The 24,326-nt window shown below is 40.0% G+C and overlaps 1 protein-coding gene across 1 annotated transcript; it reads right to left on the reverse strand.

The window, feature by feature from the left end:
* Positions 1 to 13,473: 13,473 nt before the first annotated feature.
* LOC128068491 (tripartite motif-containing protein 64-like) lies at positions 13,474 to 18,557 on the reverse strand. Its single transcript, XM_052661593.1, has 5 exons — positions 18,147 to 18,557; positions 17,603 to 17,698; positions 16,161 to 16,391; positions 15,312 to 15,435; positions 13,474 to 13,967 (listed from the first exon to the last, which is right to left on the reverse strand). Exons 1-5 carry the CDS (start codon positions 18,555 to 18,557, stop codon positions 13,474 to 13,476), a joined length of 1,356 nt encoding a protein of 451 aa, XP_052517553.1.
* Between the last annotated feature and the right edge of the window lie 5,769 nt (positions 18,558 to 24,326).

Genomic DNA, 24,326 nt, shown 5'->3' on the forward strand with positions numbered 1-24,326 from the left:
CATTTCTCTGATAATGAGTGATGTTGAGCATCTTTTCATGTGTTTGTTAGGCATCTGTATGTCTTCTTTGGAGAAATGTCTATTTAGTTCTTTGGCACATTTTTTGGTTGAGTCGTTTATTTTTCTGGAATTGAGCTGTAGGTGTTGTTTGTATATTTCCTCCGAAGGCTGTCTTTTCACCTTGCTTGTAGTTTCCTTTGTTGTGCAGAAGCTTTTAATTTTAATTAGATCCCATTTGTTTATTTTTGCTTTTATTTCCAGTATTCTGGGAGGTGGGTCATAGAGGATCCTGCTGTGATGTATGTCGGAGAGTGTTTTGCCTATGTTCTCCTCTAGGAGTTTTATAGTTTCTGGTCTTACGTTTAGATCTTTAATCCATTTTGAGTTTATTTTTGTGTATGGTGTTAGAAAGTGTTCACTTTTGAACCATGGTGCTGGAGAAGACTCTTGAGAGTCCTTTGGACAAGGAGATCAAACCAGTCAGTCCCAAAAGGAAGAAATCAACTCTGAGTATTCACTGGAAGGACTGGTGCTGAAGCTCCAGTAATTTGGCCACCTAATGTGAAGAGCCAACTCATTGGCAAAGACCCTGATGCTGGGAAAGACTGAGGGCAGGAGGAGAAGAGTTTGACAGAGGATGAGACGGTCGAATAGCATCACTAATTCAATGGACATGAACATGGGCAAACTCGGGGAAATGGTGAGGGACAGGAAAGCCTGGCACGCTGCTGTCTATGGGGTTGCATAGAGTCGGACACGACTGAAGCGACTTAGCAGCAGCAGCAGCAGCAAAGAGTCGGATATGACTGAGAGACTAACACTTTCACTTTTCTTTGGGGTTAAAAGCTATTGCCATGAGAGTTCAGGAAATTTGAGAATGTTTCTTGAAAACCCAGTTTATAGTTTGGTGTGAAAACCTACTATGGATGACATAGAGGCAGGAAGCCAGGAGAGGGCGCCCTCAAGTCCTCCAAAGACCGCAGAACCCAACAGGAAGAAAATCTTCTCCCCTGGCAACAGTTAAGCCAATGAAGAGCTACAGAATCTTTGTCTACTATAACATTCCCATGTCTTTTTCCCCTCTATGGAAGATATCTTAAACAATCATAAAATATTACTTATTTCTTTCAGCTAAGAAGGACGACCTCAGATACGGGTTTCATAAGCCACTGTCAGGTTTCTGATTTATTCCTGAACAATTTGTGTCTAGTTTACAAGAAAACCAGACAGAGAAATTGAAAGACTCATGTGAGTATGCGGAAAACTTTAGCAGCATTTAAGGCTGCTACCTCTACCTCAAGACACCTCTACCTTCAACATCAAGAAACACCAACCCTGCCTAGAAGTCATCTATGTAAGGAGAAAACTTTGGAAGGTGGTCAAAATATTGCGGGGAATATCCCTCTTCACACACAAGAACTATGTCTTTGGATTCATTCAGTGTGCAGTCTTTCTTCACCAGCAATCCTAACACATGCCGGAAGCTCAGTGCAGGAATGTTTGCATAGAAATGAAGATCTTGGTTCCTCTTACAGATCTTCTAGAATATAAAGCTGCATCTTTTCTTAAATTGGAAGCTAGTTACTTTACAATATTGTGCTGGTTTTTGCCATAAAAAACCATGGGGTACATGGGTGTACCTGTGTTACCCATCCTCACCCTCCTTTCCACCTCCCTCCCCATCCCATCTCTCAGGGTCACCTCAATGCACCAGCCCTGAGCACCCTGTCTCATGCACTGAACCTGGGCTGGCAATCTATTTCACATATGATAATATATATGTTTCAATGCTATTCTCTCAAATCAGCCCACCCTTGACTTCTCCCACAGAGTCCATAAGTCTGTTCTCTCCATCTGTGTCTCTTTTCTTATCTTGCATATAGGGTCATCATTACCATCTTTACAAGTTCCATATATATGCATTAATATACCATATTGCTGGTTTTCTTTCTAACTTATTTCACTCTTATAATAGGCTCCAGTTTCATCCACCTCTTTAGAACTGATTCAAATGCATTCTTTTTAATAGTTGAGTAATATTCCATTGCATATATGTAACACAGTTTTCTTATCCATTCATCTGCTGATGGACATCCAGGTTGGTTCTATATGCTGGCTATTGTAAACAGAGCTGCAAAGAACATTGAGGTACATATGTCTCTTTCAATTCTGGTTTCCTCGGTGTGTATGCCCAGCAGTGGGATTGCTAGGTCGTATGGTAGTTCTATTTCCAGTTTTTTAAGCAAAAACTGTTCTCCATAGTGGGTGTACTAGTTGGCATTCCCACCAACAGTGTAAGAGGGTTCCTTTTTCTCAACACTCTCTCCGTCATTTATTGTTTGCAGACTTTTTAATAGCAGCCATTCTGACAAGCCTGAGATGGTACCTCATTGTGGTTTTGATTTGCATTTCTCTGATAATGAGTGATGTTGAGCATCTTTTCATGTGTTTGCTAGCCACCTGTATGTCTTCTTTGGAGAAATGTCTGTTTAGTTCTTTGGCCCATTTTTTGATTGGGTGGCTTATTTTTCTGAAATTGAGCTGCAGGAGTTGCTTGTATATTTTTTAGATTAATTCTTTGTCAGTTGTTTCATTTGTTATTATTTTCTCCCATTCTGAAGGCTGTCTTTTCACCGTGCTTATAGTTCCCTGTGTTGTGCAGAAGCTTTCAAGTTTAATTAGGTCCCATTTGTTTATTTTTGCTCTTATTTCTATTACTCTGGGAGGTGGGTCATAGAGGATCCTACTATGATTTATGTCAGAGAGTGCTTTGTCTATGTTTTCCTCTAGGAGTTTTATAGTTTCTGGTTACATTTAGATCTTTAATCCATTTTGAGTTTATTTTTGTGTATGGTGTGAGAAAGTGTTCTAGTTTCATTGTTTTACAAGTGGTTGCCCAGTTTTCCCAGCATCACTTGTTAAAGAGATTGTCTTTTCTTCATTGTATATTCTTGCCTCCTTTGTCAAAGATAAGGTGTCAATAGGTGTGTGAATTTATCTCTGGGCTTTCTATTTTGTTCCATTGATCTATGTTTCTGTCTTTGTGCCAGTACCATACTGTCTTGATGACTGTAGCTTTGTAGTAGAGCCTGAAGTCAGGCAGGTTGATTCCTCCATTTCCATTCTTCTTTCTCAAGATTGGCAAAGCTACATCTTGATGGTCATGTCTCTAGCTCCAGCTTCTCAAGTGTCAAACAGCTTGCATTTGTAGTTGGTGATTTTATATTGTTAGGAAATTTATACTGTGGAAACAAAAGGGAGAGTCTAGTAAAATCCATTTCAAAAACAAAATTGTCTCTCACAGAAGAGGGTCTACCTAGAATCTTTCTGGAATAAAAGAGGCTAAGACTTCATGGGAGTTCTGACTGGAAAAATATTAATATAATTCTCAGGAACTATCAGAAAATCTGCAGAAGAAATAATACCTATTCACAATGCAAAAATATAACAATTCTGAGATTACATAGAGAGGAAGACCATGGCTACATTACTCGGATTACTTTTCATGGCACAGAAAAATTGTGACCTGTGTATTGCTGTAAGTTCAGACAGAGTGGTTGAGCCTATTTATCACCCAGTGTAGGCTCCTGAAATGAGTTTGGGTTCACACGCCTGCATGTCGGCAGCAAGACTGAATCTTTCCTATGAAAGGATTCCTGCAAGTGTTCCTCTTATGGGCACCACAGGCTTTGTCACAGTGTTTACAAATACACAGTAACCAGAAAACAATTCATCAAAACTTTTTCTCATATTGTTTGAATCATGCACATCTATCAGATGAACTTGTTTCATTCATAGAGAACCTCTTTAAATTTTCTCTATTTGTCTGCTTCCACTGACCTGACTCTCAGAGGTTCTTCCCTCTCTTACTACTACTTGAGCAAAATTAGCCTACATGCCTGAAGAAGTTTATATATTTGAATCTTAAAATATACAGCTAGCTGTTTTTTTTTTTTTTTTATCAGTTTATGATTCAGTTCAGTCCAGTCGCTCAGTCGTGTTCGACTATTTGCGACCCCATGAATCGCAGCATGGCAGGCCTCCCTGTCCATCACCAACTCCCGGAGTCTACCCATACCCACATCCATCGAGTTGGTGATGCCATCCAGCCATCTAACCCTCTGTCACCCCTTCTCCTCCTACCCCCAGTCCCTCCCAGCATTAGGGTTGTTTCCAATGAGTCAACTCTTTGCATGAGGTGGCCAAAGTATTGGAGTTTCAGCTTCAGCATCAGTCCTTCCAATGAACGCCCAGGACTGATCTCCTTTAGGACGGACTGGTTGGATCTCCTTGAAGTCCAAGGGACTCTCAAGAGTCTTCTCCAATGCCACAGTTCAAAAGCATCAATTCTTCGGTGCTCAGATTTCTTCACTGCCCAACTCTCACATCCATACATGACTACTGGAAAACCCATAGCCTTGACTAGACAGACCTTTGTTGGCAAAGTAATGTCTCTGCTTTTGAATATGCTATCTAGGTTAGTCATAACTTTCCTTCCAAGGAGTAAACGTCTTTTAATTTCATGGCTGCAATCACCATCTGCAGTGATTTTGGAGCCCCCCCAAAATAAAGTCTGACACTCTTTCCGCTTTTTCCCCATCTATTTCTCATGAAGTGATAGGACCAGATGCCATAATCTTCATTTTCTGAATGTTGAGCTTTGAGCCAACTTTTTCATTCTCCTCTTTCACTTTCGTCAAGAGGCTTTTTAGTTCCTCTTCACTTTCTGCCATAAGGGTGGTGTCGTCTGCATATCTGAGGTTACTGATATTTCTCCTGGCAATCCTGGTTCTAGCTTGTGCTTCTTCCAGTCCAACGTTTCTCATGATGTACTCTGCATATAAGTTAAATAAGCAGGATGACAATATACAGCCTTGACGTACTCTTTTTCCTATTTGGAACCAGTCTGTTGTTCCATGTCCAGTTCTGAATGTTGCTTCCTGGCCTGCATACAGATTTCTCAAGAGGCAGGTCCAGTGGCCTGGTATTCCCATCTCTTTCAGAATTATCCACAGTTTATTGTGATCCACACAGTCAAAGTCTTTGGCATAGTCAATAAAGCAGAAATAGATGTTTTTCTGGAACTCTCTTGCTTTTTCCATGATCCAGCAGATGTTGGCAATTTGATCTCTGGTTCCTCTGCCCTTTCTCAAACCAGCTTGAACATCTGGAACTTCGTGGTTCATGTATTGCAGAAGCCTGGCTTGGAGAATTTTGAGCATTACTTTACTAGCATGTGAGATGAGTGCAATTATGCAGTAGTTTGAGCATTCTTTGGCATTGCCTTTCTTTGGGATTGGAATGAAAACTGACCATTTCCAGTCCTGTGGCCACTACTGAGTTTTTCAAATTTGCTGGCATATTGAGTGCCGCACTTTCACAGCATCATCTTTCAGGATTTGAAATAGCTCAACTGGAATTCCATTAACTTGACTAGCTTTGTTTGTAGTGATGCTTTCTAAGGCCCTCTTTGCTTCACACTCCAGGATGTCTGGCTCCAGGTGAGTGATCACAACATCATGATTATCTAGGTCATGAAGATATTTTTTGTACAGTTCTCCTGTGTATTCTTGCCACCTCTTCTTAATATCTTCTGCTTCTGTTAGGTCCATACCATTTCTGTCCTTTATTGAGCCCATCTTTGCATGAAATGTTCCCTTGGTATCTGTAATTTTCTTGAAGAGATCTCTAGTCTTTCCCATTCTGTTCTTTTCCTCTATTCCTTTGCACTGATCGCTGAGGAAGACTTTTTTTTTTAATCCCTCCTTGCTATTCTTTGGAATTCGGCACTCAGATGGGAATATCTTTCCTTTTCTCCTTTGCTTTTCACTTTTCTTCTTTTCACAGCTATCTGTAGGGCCTCTTCAGAAAGCCATTTTCCTTTTTTGCATTTCTTTTCCATAGGGATGGTCTTCATCCCTGTCTCCTGTACAATGTCATGAACCTCCTTCCATAGTTCATCAGGCACTCTGTCTATAAGATCTAGGCCCTTAAATCTATTTCTCACTTCCACTGTACAATCATAAGGGATTTGACTTAAGTCATACCTGAATGGTCTAGTGGTTTTCCCTACTTTTTTCAATTTAAATCTGAATTTGGCAATAAGAAGTTCATGATCTGAGCCACAGTCAGCTCCTGGTCTTGCTTTTGCTGACTGTATAGAGCTTCTTCATCTTTGGCTGCAAAGAATATAATCAATCTGATTTCAATGTTGACCATCTGGTGATGTCCATTTGTAGAGCCTTCTCTTGTGTTGTTGGAAGAGGGTGTTTGGTATGACCAGTGCGTTCTCTTGGCAAAACTCTATTAGTCTTTGCCCTGCTTCATTCTGTACTCCAAGGCCAAATTTGCCTGTAACTCCAGGTGTTTCCTGATACCTACTTTTGCATTCCAGTCCCCTATAATGAAAAGTACATTTTTTTGGGTGTTAGTTCTAAAAGGTCTTGTAGTTCTTCATAGAACTGTTCAATTTCAGCTTCTTCAGTGTTACCAATAAATTTTGGGTATGAAATTCAAACAGATGATTTGCCACAGAAGATACATATGTGGTGAGTATTTATACTAAATGATATTACTACCTATGTAAACAGTGCTATGATGAACATTGGGGTACACGTGTCTCTTTCAATTCTGATTTCCTCAGTGTGTATGCCTAGCAGTGGGATTGCTGGGTCATATGGCAGTTCTATTTACAATTTGTTAAGGAATCTCCACACTGTTCTCCATAGTAGCTGTACTAGTTTGTATTCTCACCAACAGTGTAAGAGGGTTCCCTTTCCCCTGCACCCTCTTCAGCATTTATTTTTTGTAGACTTTTTGATAGCAGCCATCGTGACCAGCAGGAGATGGTACCTCATTGTGGTTTTGATTTGCATTTCTCTGATAATGAGTGATGTTGAGGATCTTTTGATGTGTTTGCTAGCCATCTGTATGTCTTCTTTGGAGAAATGTCTGTTTAATTCTTTGGCCCATTTTTTGATTGAGTCATTTATTTTTCTGATATTCAGCCACATGAGCTGCTTGTATATTTTTGAGAATAATTATTTGTCAGCTGTTCATTTGCTATTATTTTCTCCCACTCTGAAGGCTGTCTTTTTACCTTGCTTTTAGTTTCCTTTGTTGTGCAGAAGCTTTTAATTTTAATTAAATCCCATTTATTTATTTTTGCTTTTATTTCCAGTATTCTGAGAGGTGAGTCATAGAGGATCCTGCTGTGATTTATATCAGAGAGTGTTCTTCCTATGTTTTCCTTTAGGAGTTTTATAGTTTCTGGTCTTACATTTAGATCTTTAACCCATTTTGAGGAGTTTATTTTTGTGTGTGGTGTTAGAAAGTGTTCTAGTTTCATTCTTTTACAAGTGGTTGACCAATATTCCCAGCACCACTTGTTAAAGAGATTGTCTTTTCTCCATTGTATATTCTTGCCTCCTTTGTCAAAGATAAGGTGTCCATAGGTGTGTGAATTTATTTCTGGGCTTTCTATTTTGTTCCATTGATCTATGTTTCTGTCTTTGTGCCGGTACCATACTGTCTTGATGACTGTAGCTTTGTCGTATATCTGAAGTCAGGCAGGTTGATTCTTCCAGTTCCATTCTTCTTTCTCAAGATTGCTTTGGCTATTCGAGGTTTTTTTGTACTTCCACACAAATTGTGAAATTATTTGTTCTAGTTCTCTGAAAAGTATTGGTAGCTTGACAGGGATTTCACTGAAGCTATAGATTGCTCTGGGTAGTATACTCATTTTCACTATATTGGTTTTTCTGATCCGTGAACATGGTACATTTCTCCATCTATTTGTGTTATTCCTTGATTTCTTTCATCAGTGTTTTGTAATTTTCTATATAAAGGTCTTTTGTTTCTTTGGGTAGATTTATTCCTAAATATTTTATTATTTTTGTTGTAATGGTGTATGAAATTGCTTCCTTAATTTCTCTTTCTGTTTTCTGATTGTTAGTGTATGGGAATGTAAGGGATTTCTGTGTGTTACTTTTATATCCTGCAACTCTACTATATTCATTAATTAGCTCTAGTAATTCTCTGGTTGTGTCTTTAGGGTTTTCTATGTAGAGGATCATGTCTTCTGCAAACAGTGAGAATTTCACTTCTTCTTTTTGAATCTGGATTCCTTTTCTTCCTTTTTCTTCTGTGATTGCTGTTGCTAAAACTTCCAAAACTAGGTTGAATAGTAGTCGTGAGAGTGGGCATCCTTGTCTTATTCCTGACTTTAGGTGAAATGCTTTCAATTTTTCCCCATTGAGGATAATGTTTGCTGTGGGTTTATCATATAAGGCTTCTATTATCTTGAGGTATGTTCCTTCTATGGCTGCTTTCTGGAGGGTTTTTTATCATAAATGGATGTTGAATTTTGTCAAAGTCTTTCTCTGCATTTATTGAGATAATCATATGGTTTTATCTTTCAATTTGTTAATGTGGAGTATCACATTGATTGACTGTGAATATTGAAGAATCCTTGCTTCCCTGGGGTAAAGCCCACGTGGTCATGATGTATGATCTTTTTAGTATGTTGTTGGATTCTGTTTGCTAGAATTTAGTTGAGGATTTTTCATCTATGTTCATCAGCGATATTGGCCTGTAGTTTTCTTTTTTGTGGCATCTTTGTCTGGTTTTAGTATTAGGGTGATGGTGGCCTCATAGAATGAGTTTGGAAGTTTACCTTCCTCTGCAATTTTCTGGAAGAGTTTGAGTAAGATAGTTGTTACCTCTTTTCTAAATTTTTGGTAGATTTCACCTGTGAAATCATCTGGTCCTGGGCTTTTGTTTGTTGGAAGATTTTTGATTACAGTTTCAATTTCGGTGCTTGTGATGCATCTGTTAAGATTTTCTATTTCTTCCTGGTTCAGTTTTGGAAGATTATACTTTTCTAAGAATTTGTCCATTTCTTCCAAGTTGTCCATTTTATTGGCATATAGTTGCTAATAGTAATCTCTTATCCTTTGTATTTCTGTGTTTGTTGTGATTTCTCCATTTTCTTTTCTATTTTTTTAAAAATTTTAACCTTCTCTCTTTGTTTTCTGATGAATCTGGCTAATGGTTTGTCTATTTTATTTATCTTCACAAAGGACCAGCTTTCAGTTTTGTTGATTTTTCTAGTCTCCTTTGTTTCTTTTCGTTTATTTCTGCCCTAATTTGTATGATTTCTTTCTTTCTACTAACCCTGGGATTCTTCAGTGCTTTTTTGTTCTAGTTGCTTTAGGTGTAAAGTATGGCTATTTATTTGATTTTTCTCTTGTTTATTGAGGTAAGCTTGTATTGCTATGAACATTTCCCTTAGCACTGCTTTTACTGAATCCCATAGGTTTTGGATTCTCATGCTTTCATTTTGATTTGTTTCTGTGCATATTTTAATTTCTTTTGTGATTTGTTGGTTATTCAGAAGCATGTTTTTTAGCCTCCATATGTTTGTATTTTTAGTCATTTTTTTCCCCTATAGTTGACATTTAATCTTACCGCATTGTGATCAGAAAAGATGCTTGAAATGATGTTAATTTTTTTGAATGTACCAAGGCTAGATTTATGGCCCAGGATATGATCTATCTGGGAGAATTTCCGTGTGCACTTGAGAAATGGTGAGATTCATTGTTGTGGGGTGAAATGTCCTATAGATATTAATTAAGTCTAACTGTTCCATTGTATCATTTAAAATTTGTGTTTCCTTGCTAATTTGCTGTTTAGTGATGAAAGTGAAAGTGGAGAATGAAAAAGTTGGCTTAAAACTGAACATTCAGAAAACGAAGATCATGGCATCTGGTCTCATCACTTCATGGGAAATAGATGTAGAAACAGTGGAAACAGTGTCAGACTTTATTTTTTTTGGCGGGGGGTGGGGGCGGCTCCAAAATCCCTGGAGATGGTGATTGCAGCCATGAAATTAAAACTGCTTACTCCTTGGAAGAAAAGTTATGACCAACCTAGATAGTATATTCAAAAGCAGAGACATTACTTTGCTGACTAAGGTCCGTCTAGTCAAGGCTATGTATTTTCCAGTAGTCATGTATGGATGTGAGAGTTGGACTGTGAAGAAGGCTGAGTGCCCGAGAATTGATGCTTTTGAACTGTGGTGTTGGAGAAGACTCTTGAGAGTCCCTTGGACTGCAAGGAGGTCCAACCAGTCCATTCTGAAGGAGATGAGCCCTGGGATTTCTTTGGAAGGAATGATGCTAAAGCTGAAGCTCCAGTACTTGGCCACCTCATGCGAAGAGTTGATTCGTTGGAAAAGACTCTGATGCTGGGAGGGATTGGGGGCAGGAGGAGAAGGGGACGACAGAGGATGAGACGGGTGAATGGCATCACTGACTCGATGGCCGTGAGTCTGAGTGATCTCTGGGAGTTGTTGATGGACAGGGAGGCCTGGCGTGCTGTGATTCATGGGGTCACAAAGAATTGGACACGACTGAGCGACTGAAATGAACTGAACTGAACTGATCTGAACTGAACTGATCTATCCATAGATGTGAGTAATGTATTAAAGTCTCCCACTATTATTATGTTATTGATAATTTCCCCTTTCATACTTGTTAGCATTTGCCTTACATATTGCAGTGCTCCTATGCTGGGTGCATATATATTTATAATTGTTATATCTTCTTCTTGGGTTGATCCTTTAATCATTATGTATTGTCTTTCTTTGTCTCTTTTCATGGCCTTTACTTTAAAGTCTATTTTGTCTGATATGAGTATTGCTACTCCTGCTTTCTTTTGGTCTCCATTTGTGTGAAATATCTTTTTCCAGCCCTTCACTTTCAGTCTGTATGTGTCCCTTATTTTGAGGTGGGGCTCTTGTAGAGAACGTATACAGGGGTTTTAGTTTTGTATGTATTCAGCCAGTCCTTGTCTTTTAGTTGGGGCATTCAACCTATTTACATCTAAGGTAATCATCGATAAGTATGATCCCGTTGCCATTTACTTTGTGGTTTTGGGTTCAAGTTTATAAATGTTTTCTATGTTTCCTGTCTAGAGAAGATCCTTTACCATTTATTGAAAAGCTTGTTTGGTGGTGCTGAATTCTCTCAGCTTTTGCTTGTTCATAAAGCTTTTGATTTCTCCTTCGTATTTGAATGAAGTCCTTACTGTGTATAGTAATCTGGGTTGTAGGTTTTTCTCTTTCATCACTTTAAGTATATCCTGCCATTCCCTTCTAGCCTGAAGACTTTCTATTGAATCTTTCACCGGTTATCCTTATGGGAATCCCCTTGTGTGTTATTTGTTGCTTTTCTCTTACTGCTTTTAATATTTGCTCTTTGTGTTTGATCAGCATTAATTAAGCAGAGAGGAAAAAAAGGAGAATTAAAAGAAATGAGGACAACCTCAGAGACCTCTGGGACGATGTTAAATGCCCCAACATTTGAATCATAGAACTCCCAGAAGAAGAAGACAAAAATAAAGGCCATGAGAAAATACTTGAGGAGAAAATAGTTGAAAACTTACCTAAAATGGGGAAGGAAATAGCCACCCAAGTCCATGAATCCCAGAGAGTCCCAAATGGGATAAACCCAAAGCTAAACACCCCAAGACACATATTAATCATTCATTTATTAATTGGGTTGTTTCATCATTTGATATGGAGCAGCATGTGCTGCTTATACATTTTAGACATTAAACCTTTGTCAGTTGCTTCATTTGCAAATGTTTTCTCCCATTCTCAGGGTTGTGGTTTTGTCTTATTTATGGTTTTCTTTGCTGTACAACAACATTTAAAAATATTTACTTATTTATTTAGCTCCCCCAGATCTTAGTTGCTGTATACGGGATCTCCTTTACGTCATTCAGGATCTTTTATTGCGACGCACAGAGTCTCTGGTTGTGGCCTGCAGGCTCGATGGTCGTGGTGCACAGGCATCAGAGCATGTGGGCTCAGGAGTTGTGGCTCCCACTTAGTTGTTCTGAGGCATGGGGAATCTTACTTCCTTGAACAGGAATCAAATCCTCATCCCCTGAATGCAATAGGGATTCTCAAATGCTGGACCACAACGGAAGTTTCTGTGCACAAAGTTTTAAGTTTAATCAGCTCCCATTTGTAAAATATTTGTATTTTCATTACTCCAGGAGGTGGGTCGAAAAGGACCTTGCTGCAGTTTGCATTTAAGTCTGTTCTGCGTATGTTTTCCTTCTGAATTTTACGGAGTGTGACCTTACATTTAGGTCTTTAATCCATTTTGAGTTTATTTTTATGTAGGTGGCACTAGTGGCAAAGAACACACCTGTCAATGCAGGAGACATTAGTGACGTGGGTTTGGTGCCTGGGTTGGGAAGATCCTCTGGAGGAGGACATGGCAACCCATTCCAGTATTCTTGCCTAGAGAATCCTCATGGACAGAGGAGCCTGAAGGGCTACAATCCATAGAGTTGGATATGACTGAAGCGACTTAGCACATATGTCCATGGTAAAGGAAGTATTCTCATTTCATTCTTTTACATATACTTGTCCAGTTTTCCCAGCACCACATGCTGAAGAGGCTGTCTTTTCTCCATTCTATACTGTTGCCTTTTTGTCAAAGATAAATAGATCATACATGTGTGGGTTTCTCTGGAAGTTCTATTCTGTTCCTCTCGTCTATATTTCTGTTTTTTTTGTGCCAGTACTGTACTCTCCTGATTGCTGTAGTTTGTAGTATACTCTGAAGCCAGGGAGATAGATTTCTCCAGCTCAATAAGCTTTTTGAAATTTGTAGATTATGTTTTTATATATGATGTAGTATCTCTATTAACTCAGTCAGATATATTTAAGACACTTATGTTTGTGCTATGTGTATGGAATTTATCTGTACATAAAAAGATAAACTTTATTATAATTGGTAAACTGGGTGGGATGGCCAATATTAGGCTGTTAACTTTGCAAATGGAGAAGGCAATGGCACCCCACTCTGCTACTCTTGCCTGGAAAATCCCATGGATGGAAGACCCTGGTGGGCTGCAGTCCATGGGGTCGCTAAGAGTCGGACACGACTGAAGCGACTTAGCAACAGCAGCAGCAGCAGCTTTGCAAAGAAAAATTTAAGATGTTCTGAGTCTACCCAACAAGATGATTTTAATTAGTCTGGTAACTTTAACAATATATCTGTGTATAATGATTTTGAAATGGAGACATGATGAAGAAAAATGATGTTAGAGATGCATAGCAGGGAGATGAGAATTCCAAGTCTGCCAATCAAAAGAACCCTGTGTTCTTGCTTTACCACACAAAGCTAGGAAAGCATGACAGGTGTTCTTTGATCTCCAGGGAGACTAGAAACCAGCGAACACACAGACATAGAATAATGACTGCACAGTATTCCAGGAGAGATTTTATTTCATGAAAACAGAAATAAATTTATACACTTAACATATCAAACTTAAAAAAATCAAACAATGCATTTCATAAAGAAAGGTGAAGTTTCAGAAAGTCAAATGGGCGCTTACTTAACAACCTCAATTATTCACATTTCTGACACCTGGGGTCAGAGTTTTGACCTCTGATCATGGGTATCTAGAGCAAAGAAATGGTTTGAGTGGTGATGAGAAGGAGCAGTAGAGGAAACTACAGATGAGGGAACTATTGGCCACATTGAAAAAGCTCAGGATTCCACCATCATAATCCAGGAACATCCCCACCTGGCCCAGAGGCTTTTTGACATATTGAGGTAACAGTGGGGATGAGGTAAAGAGACTGTACTGACTGTTTTCTTTGATACAAAGAAGTAGAAAAATCCCCTTGGAATCAAGGGCCAGGTCACTTTCCCTTGCCCAGGAGTCATTACAAAGTCCAATGGCCCAGTTGCAACAGCCCGCCACATCCACCTCCCAGTAGTGCTGACCAGAAGTGAATGACTCAGCTCCCCAGGCAAGAAAATATTTAGATCTCAGTGGAGTGTAGTTGACATCAGGACCATCAGGACCAGCCAGCAGACACCTCAGATCTTCAAACACAGGGAAGTGATGAGTGACTCTTTCATTATGCAACTCAATGTACACTGTAGGAAAAAGGAAACAAAATTGTATTATATATTAACGAATGGTGTTTGAAATTCCTGCTTGGCATGAGCTTTATACAGTGTCTGAGTTTCTTAGCTTATGAGTAGAACTCGGAGGCAGGACAGCAAGAGAGTATGAGGAATGCAAGAGTGCAGTCCAAGATCTTGTCTGTCTTCATAAGAAGATTTGAGCCAGACCAAATGGGAGAAAACATGATTTTTATCTAGGAGACCTACTGCTTAGTTTTGGACGTTGTTTTCCCTGGAACATTTGAAATAGGCAATGAAATAAAATTCACTATCAGAAAAAAAAGGTAATTTGCCCATATCATTAGAAAATGTTCAATAATAAATATAATATTAATGATAACATCAAAAGAGTGATCACTTTTCCTGACAAGGATTTTCATCAAAGAATTCAAGATTAAATTAAAATTTTTAAAAAGTCATATTTTTTGAAGTGGTTTCTTTGTGAGAATTTTCTGCTATTATACCTTGAAAAACAAAAGAAGCATAAATCTATTAAAATAAGTTGCCAGCTTACTTTGCCAATCTTGCTAATAAACTTTATATAATTTCATATTATGCTTGTTTGTAATAAACTTGATCATAGAGAGGATTTTGTTCAATGTCCAGAAAATATGTTTTGAATTTATTACAAATCGTTTTATAGACCAACTTAATACTCTCCAAATATCTCATAACCAGTGATAACCTCCCTTCCCTAAAACTTGGAATGTACCGAATGTACAGACAGACTTACAAATTTCAAGGAAATAGTCAATAGCATGCCAACCTGCAGTTGGACACCAATTATCTTTTCCCATTATTTACTTGCTTTTTTCCCCCTAGATACCAGATATATATGTGAAAAACACTGGTATCTAGGAAAAAAGCAACTGCATATACATAGAGTTTGCCAAGATTTTTTCCTTTCAAGATCTTATGGCAAAAAGCCAAAAGAACTATTTGGCCAGCCCAACATTGTGTATTATTTCTACTATAAGGCTGTATTGTTAGTCGCTTAGTCATGTCCGACTCTTTGCGACCCCATGGACTGTAGCTTGCCAGGCTTCTCTGTCTATGGAATTTTCCAGGCAAGAATACTGGAGTGGGTTGCCATTCCCTTCTCTAGAGGAACTTCCGAACCCAGGGATCAAACCCTGCTCTCCTGCCTCACAGTGAGTTTCTTTACCATTTGAGCTACAGGAAGTCTACTCTAAGGGCAAATTTGGTTATAAAAGTTCCCAAAATAAGTCCACAGGTTGGGCAATGAGGAAAGTCTCAGAAAGAACATGAACAGAGACATGCATTCAGCTCCCCACCAGAGGGCTGGCCTGTTACCTTGGAATTGTCTGAGCCAGTCTATGAGTCCAGGCATGGGCCACACACTGAGCTCAGGAACTACAGGCTGGGGCAGGTGCAGCTGCACTGACTCACTCCTGCAACAAGGGACACTTCCCAAGGACTGCAAGGAAAAAAAGACCAGATTATTCATGAAATTTCTGTCCCTTTGTATCTTCTTTCCTACTTCTGTTTGTTGAAAAGGTATTACATTCTAATTCTCTTCTAAGGAACAGTCAGAAGCTATCTTAATAACAGAGCTTAAACTAATACATAATGGGCTTCCTCAGGAGACATTAAGGAAGGAAGGAGGCCAGGAAGAGTGTGTGCAATGATGCAGCCACATCTAGGATTCCATGCTACTCCCAAAGAGATCTCACCATCTATGATAACAATTAAAGCAAAACAGGGACCCATAAGAAGGATTTATAGAATCCGTTGGAACGGATGACCATTTCTAAAAATTTTGCATAGAAAACTGGCAAAACCTCAGTATCTCCAGGAAGTGTGAGATAATGGAGAGTGATAAGGGTTTAGCAGAACATATATTGAGATTTACTCCAAGAAAGTTAACTGTCCCCTGGTCACAGGATTTTGCTGATTTTGGATCATCTGTCTGGATAGTACTCCTGACCACATTGGAAAATCTGGTCCTATGTGAGCTAGGAAAAGGGCAAAAATATTTCAGAGATTACCAAGGTATGATGAGAGAGAGATTTGAGAAATATAATGGGAGTCAAGGAGTACCATCCCTCAGCTAAGAGGAACCGTATATGAGGTAACATATCAGTGTCACAGCAGCTCATCTAGAAGAGTTTCTCTCTCTGAGGACAGACCCTTCTTTCTCACCTGGAGCAGTTCCATGTCTGGCTTGTGGCACATCTCCGTCAGCTCTCTGTACATTTCTCTCAGAATTTCTCCCTGTTGAGTCATTTTGAACACACTCTCCTTGAGTTGTTGACAAATCTCCTTGGCTTCTTGCTCCAGGGCCTCCAGATGAAGTTTCTTGTCCTCATGAAGCAACAGAGGTATCCTCTGATATTGAACTGTAATCATGGCCTTCCTTAAGGCCACATAATTCTGAAGAGATCGTGGATTCAAAGCATTAATTATGCTCACATTCAAAAGAAAGCCTTGAATATTATTTCCCTAATATCATTGAGAACCTTTTTTACAAACTTTCTGCCTCACACATCTAATGGTCTTGAATATTTGTTGGTCCTTCTTGTCTGTCCTTTCTCTGAATTCCTATTCTCTTTCCCTGTTTAAATCAAACCATCTAAAGGGTCCCAGGTTCCCTTCCTAGGAGGATTTTTCAGGGTTCTTACTCTACCAATTATTTCCCCTCTTACTGGAATATTCTTTTTCTCTTGCTCCTTACCCTGATTTTTATAAATATTCTTTCATGAGATAAACCCCATCTACCACAGTTCATAAAATATGCTCTATTTTTCCTCTAGGTAATACTATATTTTTATCTTCTCCTTCAGAGTCACTCTTAGTGCAATGTCATCTTATTATCCATGTCTGAGAAAGTTTATTCAAATCTTCAAAATTTGGCCTAGGAATACTTTTCATGCCTTGCTTTTCCTATTTACTAGCTTTCTTTGAGCTAACTTGCATTTTTGTTGTTGTTGTTCAGTTGCCCAGTCGTGTCTGACTCTTTGTGACCCCATGGACAGCAGCATGCCAGCCTCCACTGTCCTTCACCATCTCCTGGAGTTTGCCCAAGTTCATGATCCTTCATTAGTGATGCTGTCCAGGCACCCCATCCTCTGACACCCTCTTCTTCTACCCTCAATCTTTCCCAACATCATGGACTCTTCCAATGAACTGTCTGTTCACATCATATGACCAAAGTAGTGGAGTTTCAGCTTCAGCATCAGTCCTTCCAACAAGTATTCAGGGTTGATTTCCCTTAAAATTGACTGGTTTGATTTTCTTGTTCACGGGACTCTCAGGAGTCTCCTCTATCACCAGAGATCAAAGAGATCAATTATTCAGTGCTCAGCCTTCTTTATAGTTCAGCTCTCACAACCATTCATGAACACTGGGAAGACCATAGCCTTAGACTATACAGATCTTTGTCTGCAGAGAAAAGTCTCTGTTTCAACACACTGTTGAAAAGCAACTTGCATTAGCTTGTTCTAATTGTTATTACCTGTAAGTCATTTTAAACTATTACTTTTCCAGGGAAGAGAAAAATATCCTTTAATGGGAAAGTAAATGGACCTAAAATCTAGAGTTGTATCAATGTCTATACAAATAAATAGGAACATTTTTTTTCTTACCTCAAATGACTGAGTTTTATTAGCTTCCTGATTCAGACTGATTTTCATTTCTTCTCTCAGTTTCCATAAAGTTCTCATTCTCTTCATAAGTTTCTCCTGCAAAATATCCATGAGATTTAGTGACCCAGATGACACCATAAATTTCAACCTAGAATGCTGTGGTCAGTTTTCCTCATTACTCTAATTTGATTCTAATATTGGATATCAAAGTCGCAGAAGTAAATACTAGAGAACTGGGGGAATTTTACAATAATGGGATCTATTTCCTAAAAAAATTAAGTCTAACACTTTAATATAGCCTGACTAAGAAAGCCTCAAGCTCCCATCAGAAGCCTGTGTCCCTGGTGCCACCCACCCCGGGATGCTGCATTTCCATACATGTAGACAATTGGGCAACAACACTGAAAGGACACATTATATGCGAGGATCCACATTCAGAACTCCCACCTCCACTATCTCCACCCCATCACCATCATCGCATCCTCATCTTCCTCTCTGACTTAGGAGCCTCTAGATCCCAAACTGCTTGAGAGGCATCACCTACCCGGGACTCCTCAGCAGCCTTGGGTATTGGACTGTGGCTGTGAGCTGCGTGCTCGGGGCGTTCAGAGCAGGGCCCACAGAGCAGGGTCTGGTCAGCCTCACAGAAGAGGCCTTTGGCTTCCTGGTGTGTCACACAGATCTGCTCCTCAGAGCTGTGGTCGTGGTCAGCTCTGGCCTGTCTGGCAAGGGAAGCCAGCCTCTTGAGGACAATATTGGTTTTGAAATCGGGCCTCTCTGCTATTCTCCTGCACTCAGGGCAGCTCCTTGGAGTCTGGCCTTCTTCCCAGCCAAGGCTCAGACAAGGACGGCAGAAGCTGTGCCCACAGTCTATGGTGATGGGGTCCAGGAAGCAGTTCATGCAGATGGAGCAGGTGAGTTCCCTCTGGAAGACCTGCAGTGTGTCTGAATCCATGTTTCTGAAAATTAAAGAAAGAAATATGAGAGTGTAAGAGAAAAAGTCTTTCTTCTGCCCTCATCAGGAAAGATAAATCCTTTGGACAAAGTCCTGTCTTGAACTCTAATTTCCCTATTTACTTACCTCTTCAGAACAAACCTAGAAATGGTGACTATATACACCTTGGGTTTGAACTGTTATACAAAAGATGAAATACAATAAGAGTCCTTAGCAACTTTTTTGTTTAAAATAAACCAGGATTTCAATCATACTAAAATTAGTAATACACGGAGAAGCTTAAAGATTAGTGTGCGTGTGCTCAGTCCTGTCTGACTCATTGCTATGCCTAGACTGTAGCCCACCAGGCTCGCCTGCCCTTGAGATTTCCCAGGCGAGAATCCTGGAAAGGGTTGCCTTTTCCTTCTCCAAGGGATCTTCCTACTTAGTGGCTGAACCCACGTTTCCTGCATCTTCTGCATTGGCAGATGGATTCCTTACCACAGAACCACCTGGGAAGCCCCTTAAAAATTAGAATGGAGGGTAAGTGTTGGGATGACTTCAGAGTTACTTTGTTAGCTGATTCTGACAGAAACACACACAGAACCTCAGTCTGTCTCTCTCTTGATCTCCGTCACTCCTTGACTGGAAACCACACTAGCACACCCTTTGTTTTTCTCCTCATGGCCTCAGTTCCTTCTGTCATCAAAGTGACAGAAGTGCTTTTCTAAAGACAAAGAAATTTGTTTACAAAGAACTTAAACTTCATACAATCAATGTTGGCTTCAATCTGATGTTTTAACCCTAAAGAGTTCAGAGCTTGCTTCCAACTTAAATAACAAAACTGCTCCTTTCAACACAAAAAGAAGAAGAAAAAATGTCATTTCTAGTTCAGGAAAGCAAGTTTTCCTGGAGTCTGTTCATATCATCAGATCATGTCATATTTTGAACTGGTGAATGTTCAAGTATCACAATAATCAGGAAACGATAGTCAGCATGAATATAATCGTTTGTAGACTGATAACATCAATGACCGTGATAATATTAAAACAATAATAGGAGAACTTAATATGTGTCGCCTAGTATTTCTCAGCATTGAATTAAATCCTTTCCTATGGATTAACTGCTTTAATCATCTCAACAATATTTACTAATTTTCTATCTTTACCCACATTTTATCAGGAGGTTACTTGATACAGTGTGGGTAAAAATAAGTTACTTCTCTGCAAATCCCGCATGGAATCAATGCTTGAGGAAATGCTCAAACATAGATAGTACTGACAGAATAAATACAACTAGCTTTTGTGTCCAGGACTGCCATTAAAGTTTTATTTTTAACTGAACATATCAGAATTTAATTGTACCTTGATCAGAACTCACCTTCGGTTGTAGTTAATAACAATTTCCACTCTTTTTCAGTAGGTAACTCTCAAATTCAGTTCAGGATTTAGGTGCTCCACCACTGGTGGCAGAAACTTTCAAAAGTCTTCACAGGTCAGCCAACTCCACACACCACAGCTCTGGGCTCCAGAGAAGACTGAGCTTGTTTCTTGCTGGATGCTTTATATTCTCCAATGACCACGCCCATTTCTTTCAAGTGATAGGGTTATCAACTCCGTGAAAAGGTATAGGTGCACATGATTAGATTTTGCAGTCTTGGAAACACATCAGGAACAATGATTGAATTCAAACTTTGAAACCTACTTAATCCAATTGCCACAAGCCAACCTCTAATAAAAGTCTTACCACGCATTTACCTTTGTAATTCATGAAGATTTTGTTTTGGAATAAACTATCCAAGTATGAATTTCACATCTCCATTTAATGAACTTAATATAGTTTTAATAGCACCTACCCATCTAGATGACACCACCCTTATGGCAGAAAGTGGAGAGGAACTATAAAACTTCTTGATGAAAGTGAGAGAGGGAAGTGAAAAGGTTGACTTTAAGCTCAATGTTCAGAAAAATAAGATCATGGCATCTGGTCCCATCACTTCAATAGATGGGGAAATAGTGGAAACAGTGTCAGACTTTATTGTTTTGGGCTCCAAAATCACTGCAGATGGTGACTGCAGCCATGAAATTAAAGACGCTTGCTCCTTGGTAGGAAAGTTATGACCAACCTAGATAGCATATTCAAAAGCAGAGACACTACTTTGTCAACAAAGGTCCGTCTAGTCAAGGCTATGGTTTTTCCTGTGGTCATGTATGGATGTGAGAGTTGGACTGTGAAGAAGGCTGAGAGCCGAAGAATTGATGCTTTTGATCTGTGGTGCTGGAGAAGACTCTTGAGAGTCCCTTGGACTGCAAAGAGATCCAACCAGTCCATTCTAAAGGAGATCAGTCCTGGGTGTTCATTGGAAGTACTGATGCTGAAGCTGAAACTCCAATACTTTGGCCACCTCATGCGAAGAGTTGAGTCATTGGAAAACACCCTGATGCTGGGAGGGATTGGGGGCAGGAGGAGAAGGGGACAACAGAGGATGAGATGGCTGGATGACATCACTGACTCGATGGACATGAATTTGGGTAAACTTCAGGAGCTGGTGATGGACAGGGAGGCCTGGCGTGCTGCGATTCATGGGCCTGCAAAATATCAGAAACGACTGGGTGACTGAACTGACTAACTGACTGACCCGTCTAGACCTACCACCCACTAGATTTACTTGCCTTTCTTAATTTGCCTGCATTCATTTGGTGATATTTCCTCAGAATCAGCAGTCTTTCACATTCCTTTTTCAACCAGGGTACACAAGCTCCCCAAAATACCACAGAAGTTGTTGTTTGGAAATAACTGAACCCCCCAGGATTGAATTTCATATCTTCATTTCACAAACTATATGATAGCAGTAATTACAGCAACCAGTAATCTCACCAGTAACACATGAGAATGCGTGCGTGCTAAGTCTCCTCAGTTGTGTGAGACTCTTTGTGACCCCATGGACCATAGCCCGCCAGACTCTTCTGTCTGTGGGATTCTCTAGGCAAGAATACTGGAGTGGATTACCATGCCCTCCTCTAGGGGATCTTCCCAACCAAGGGATCGAACCCTCAGCTCTTATGTGTCCTGCATCGGCAGGTTCTTTACCACTAGCACCACCTGGGAAGCCCAAAGTGAGAAAAGAGGCTGATTTCCCTTCTAGGAGTCGCAGTGACTCAGCGTGTTCCATCACAGCAAGCCCTCTTGTTCTCTAAAAGGCAGCGATCTTTGCCTTACCTGACATGGAATAGGGGAAGGGAATGAAGTTCAGTGAGTTGAAAATTGAAATAATGTCTAAGAAAAAGAGGAAAGTTTAAACTAGATATAATTTATATTTTTAAAACATAATGTGGTAAAATTTTATATTCCCAAAGGTGCCGTTGTTGGTTTTTCATTTTCTCTGTATTATAACTGATCCTATTATTCATTGCACAAAGAATATTTATTATTTGTAAAATCAGGAAGAATGGACAAAAAAGATTAAAACTGTCTTAGGTCTAATAATTGTAAAGATGATATATGGAATCTAAATATTAGATCAATATCAAGTAACTGAAACGCAAGAGATATGTGAACATGGTTATCCGGAACATCCTTTTTGAAGTTTCCTGTATTCACTGATGAATTGCTATCAAATTTTTGGACCTTTGAAAATGTAATGGTAGAGAACCCCCCCCCCCCAAAATATCCATATGATAGCAAAATGCCATCTGCCTGCTCCATGCATTTAAGGAATTTACACAAGAAAAGTTTCTACTGAAAGATAAAAATAATGTTTTGGGTGAGTCCTGAAAAAGAGTATCAAGATTACAGAGCATGTGCATGCTCAGTTGTGGCTGACTCTGTGACTCCATGGACTATAGCCTGCCAGGCTCCTCTGTCCATGGGGTTTCCCAGATAAGAATACTGGAGGAGGTTGCCATTTCCTTTTCCAGGGGATCTTCCTGACCCAGAGATCAAATCCAATCTCCTGTGTCAGCTGCATTAGCAGGCAGATTTATTTTTTTTTTTCTTTTTTGCCACTGAGCCTCCTGGGAAGCCCAAAAGTATCAAAAGGCTGACATTAAATCAGACTTCACAGTTTATAATATACTTATCTTGCTTTTGCTTTACTTTCTCTATGTGATTGAAGGTGATTCTATATGCTGTAGTGATACTAGTAACTTTTGTTCTTCCTAGAAAAGTCAGTCTGACCTCTTTGTGGTTTGTGCTCTGTCTTTCCTTGGATAAGGAAAACTGAACTAACTCACTGAATAGAGAGACTTTCTGAGGATATGGAAATGCCATTAATTGACCTGATTTTTCTCTTTCTCCCTTGGATAAATTCTCAGTCAGAAAATTACCATTCACAATGTGAGCCTTTCAGAGGATGATACAAGTATGATGTTTTGAAATCACCATTATTGAATTTTTCTTTTAAAAAATAAACATCTAGCAAAAAATGTAAGTGTTGCTACAGAAAAATATTGAATCCAAAATAGTATATAAAGGCTTCAGCTCCATAGTTTGAACTCCTACAGCCCAGAATTCCAAGGCCACCACAGCAGGAGGGAGAGCAGAAAGCGGTCCTCAGTCCCCTCTGACCTGCAGGGCTGAAGACAAGCAACCCCAACCCCAACTCAGGGTCAAGGTTTCCACCTGGAGATGGGTGTTTGGAGTCCTAGGACAGTTCTAGACCCTGTCCTTTCTCTGGCACCATTGCTGATGGAGCCTCCTCCTTCCACAGAGACCTGCCTTACCCGAGAGCAGTATGTCTTTCAGGAGAACCTGGTGTGCCATTGTCTGAGCCTGGGCAGTCCTGGTGGTCAGTGAGCTCCGGCCTTGTCACTGAGGGACCCTCCTGAGGGGGCGCGGGGCTGGAGGCTCTCGGATATCCGCTCTGGGGGCTCTGGGAGGGATGCCAAGTCCACATGGCCACAGGGCTCAGAGCCCGCGTTTCTGGGAAGGATCTTGGCTTCTGTCTGCCCAGGAATCCACAGGCCCAGTATGAAGTCAGGAGGACGTGCATGGCAATGAGAGAATGGCTGTATTCCCGAATCTTAAACCGGCTGCTCCAGGGAACCCCAAGATCTTTTTCTCTGCAAGTGCCTGATGGGGACCCAGAATCCGGGCCATCCTGAGGATACTGTCTCCTGATGGACATGGTCCGAGGTCAGAAAAGAACTCAGATCCACGGGCACCATGTGTGGGTCTTGGTGGGAGTCAGTGTTGGAAACAGGGATGTTGGACCATTGGGCTGGAGGGGGTCAGTGTGGATTCTGGGCCTGCGGCCTCATCGAGGCTCTCAGGAGCTCCGCTGGTGCCTGAACCCTGCAGGTTCCCCGGCCTTGCACCTGCCCTCCCGCTGCCTCTTCCTGTGTGAGGCCCTGAGGGTGGTTCTCTGTCCAGGGTGAACTCAGGAGAGAAACGATTGAGTCAGAAAAAGAAAGATGAATATCATGTGATATTGACCATATGTGGAATCTAAAATAATGGTACAACTGAAGTTATTTACAAAAGAAAGACACAGATGGAGAAAGCAAGCTTAAAGTTACCAAGCACTAAGAAACTGGGTGGAGGATGGGAGGGATAAAGTGGAGATCTGGATGATCATACACCCATTCTTATGCATAAAACTTTAATTAGGGATCTACTGTGTAGCATGGGAGATTCTATACTATACTCTTCAATAACCTGTATGGGGAAAAATTTTTTTAAAGAGTTGATACATGTGTTTATATAATTGATTCACCATGCTGTACAAGAGAAACTAACACAACCTTGAAAATCAAGGATATTCCAATGAAAATTTAAGAATAAATAAATTTT

The sequence above is a fragment of the Budorcas taxicolor genome, chromosome 25 (assembly GCF_023091745.1).
Source record: "Budorcas taxicolor isolate Tak-1 chromosome 25, Takin1.1, whole genome shotgun sequence".
Taxonomy (NCBI): Eukaryota; Metazoa; Chordata; class Mammalia; order Artiodactyla; family Bovidae; genus Budorcas; species Budorcas taxicolor.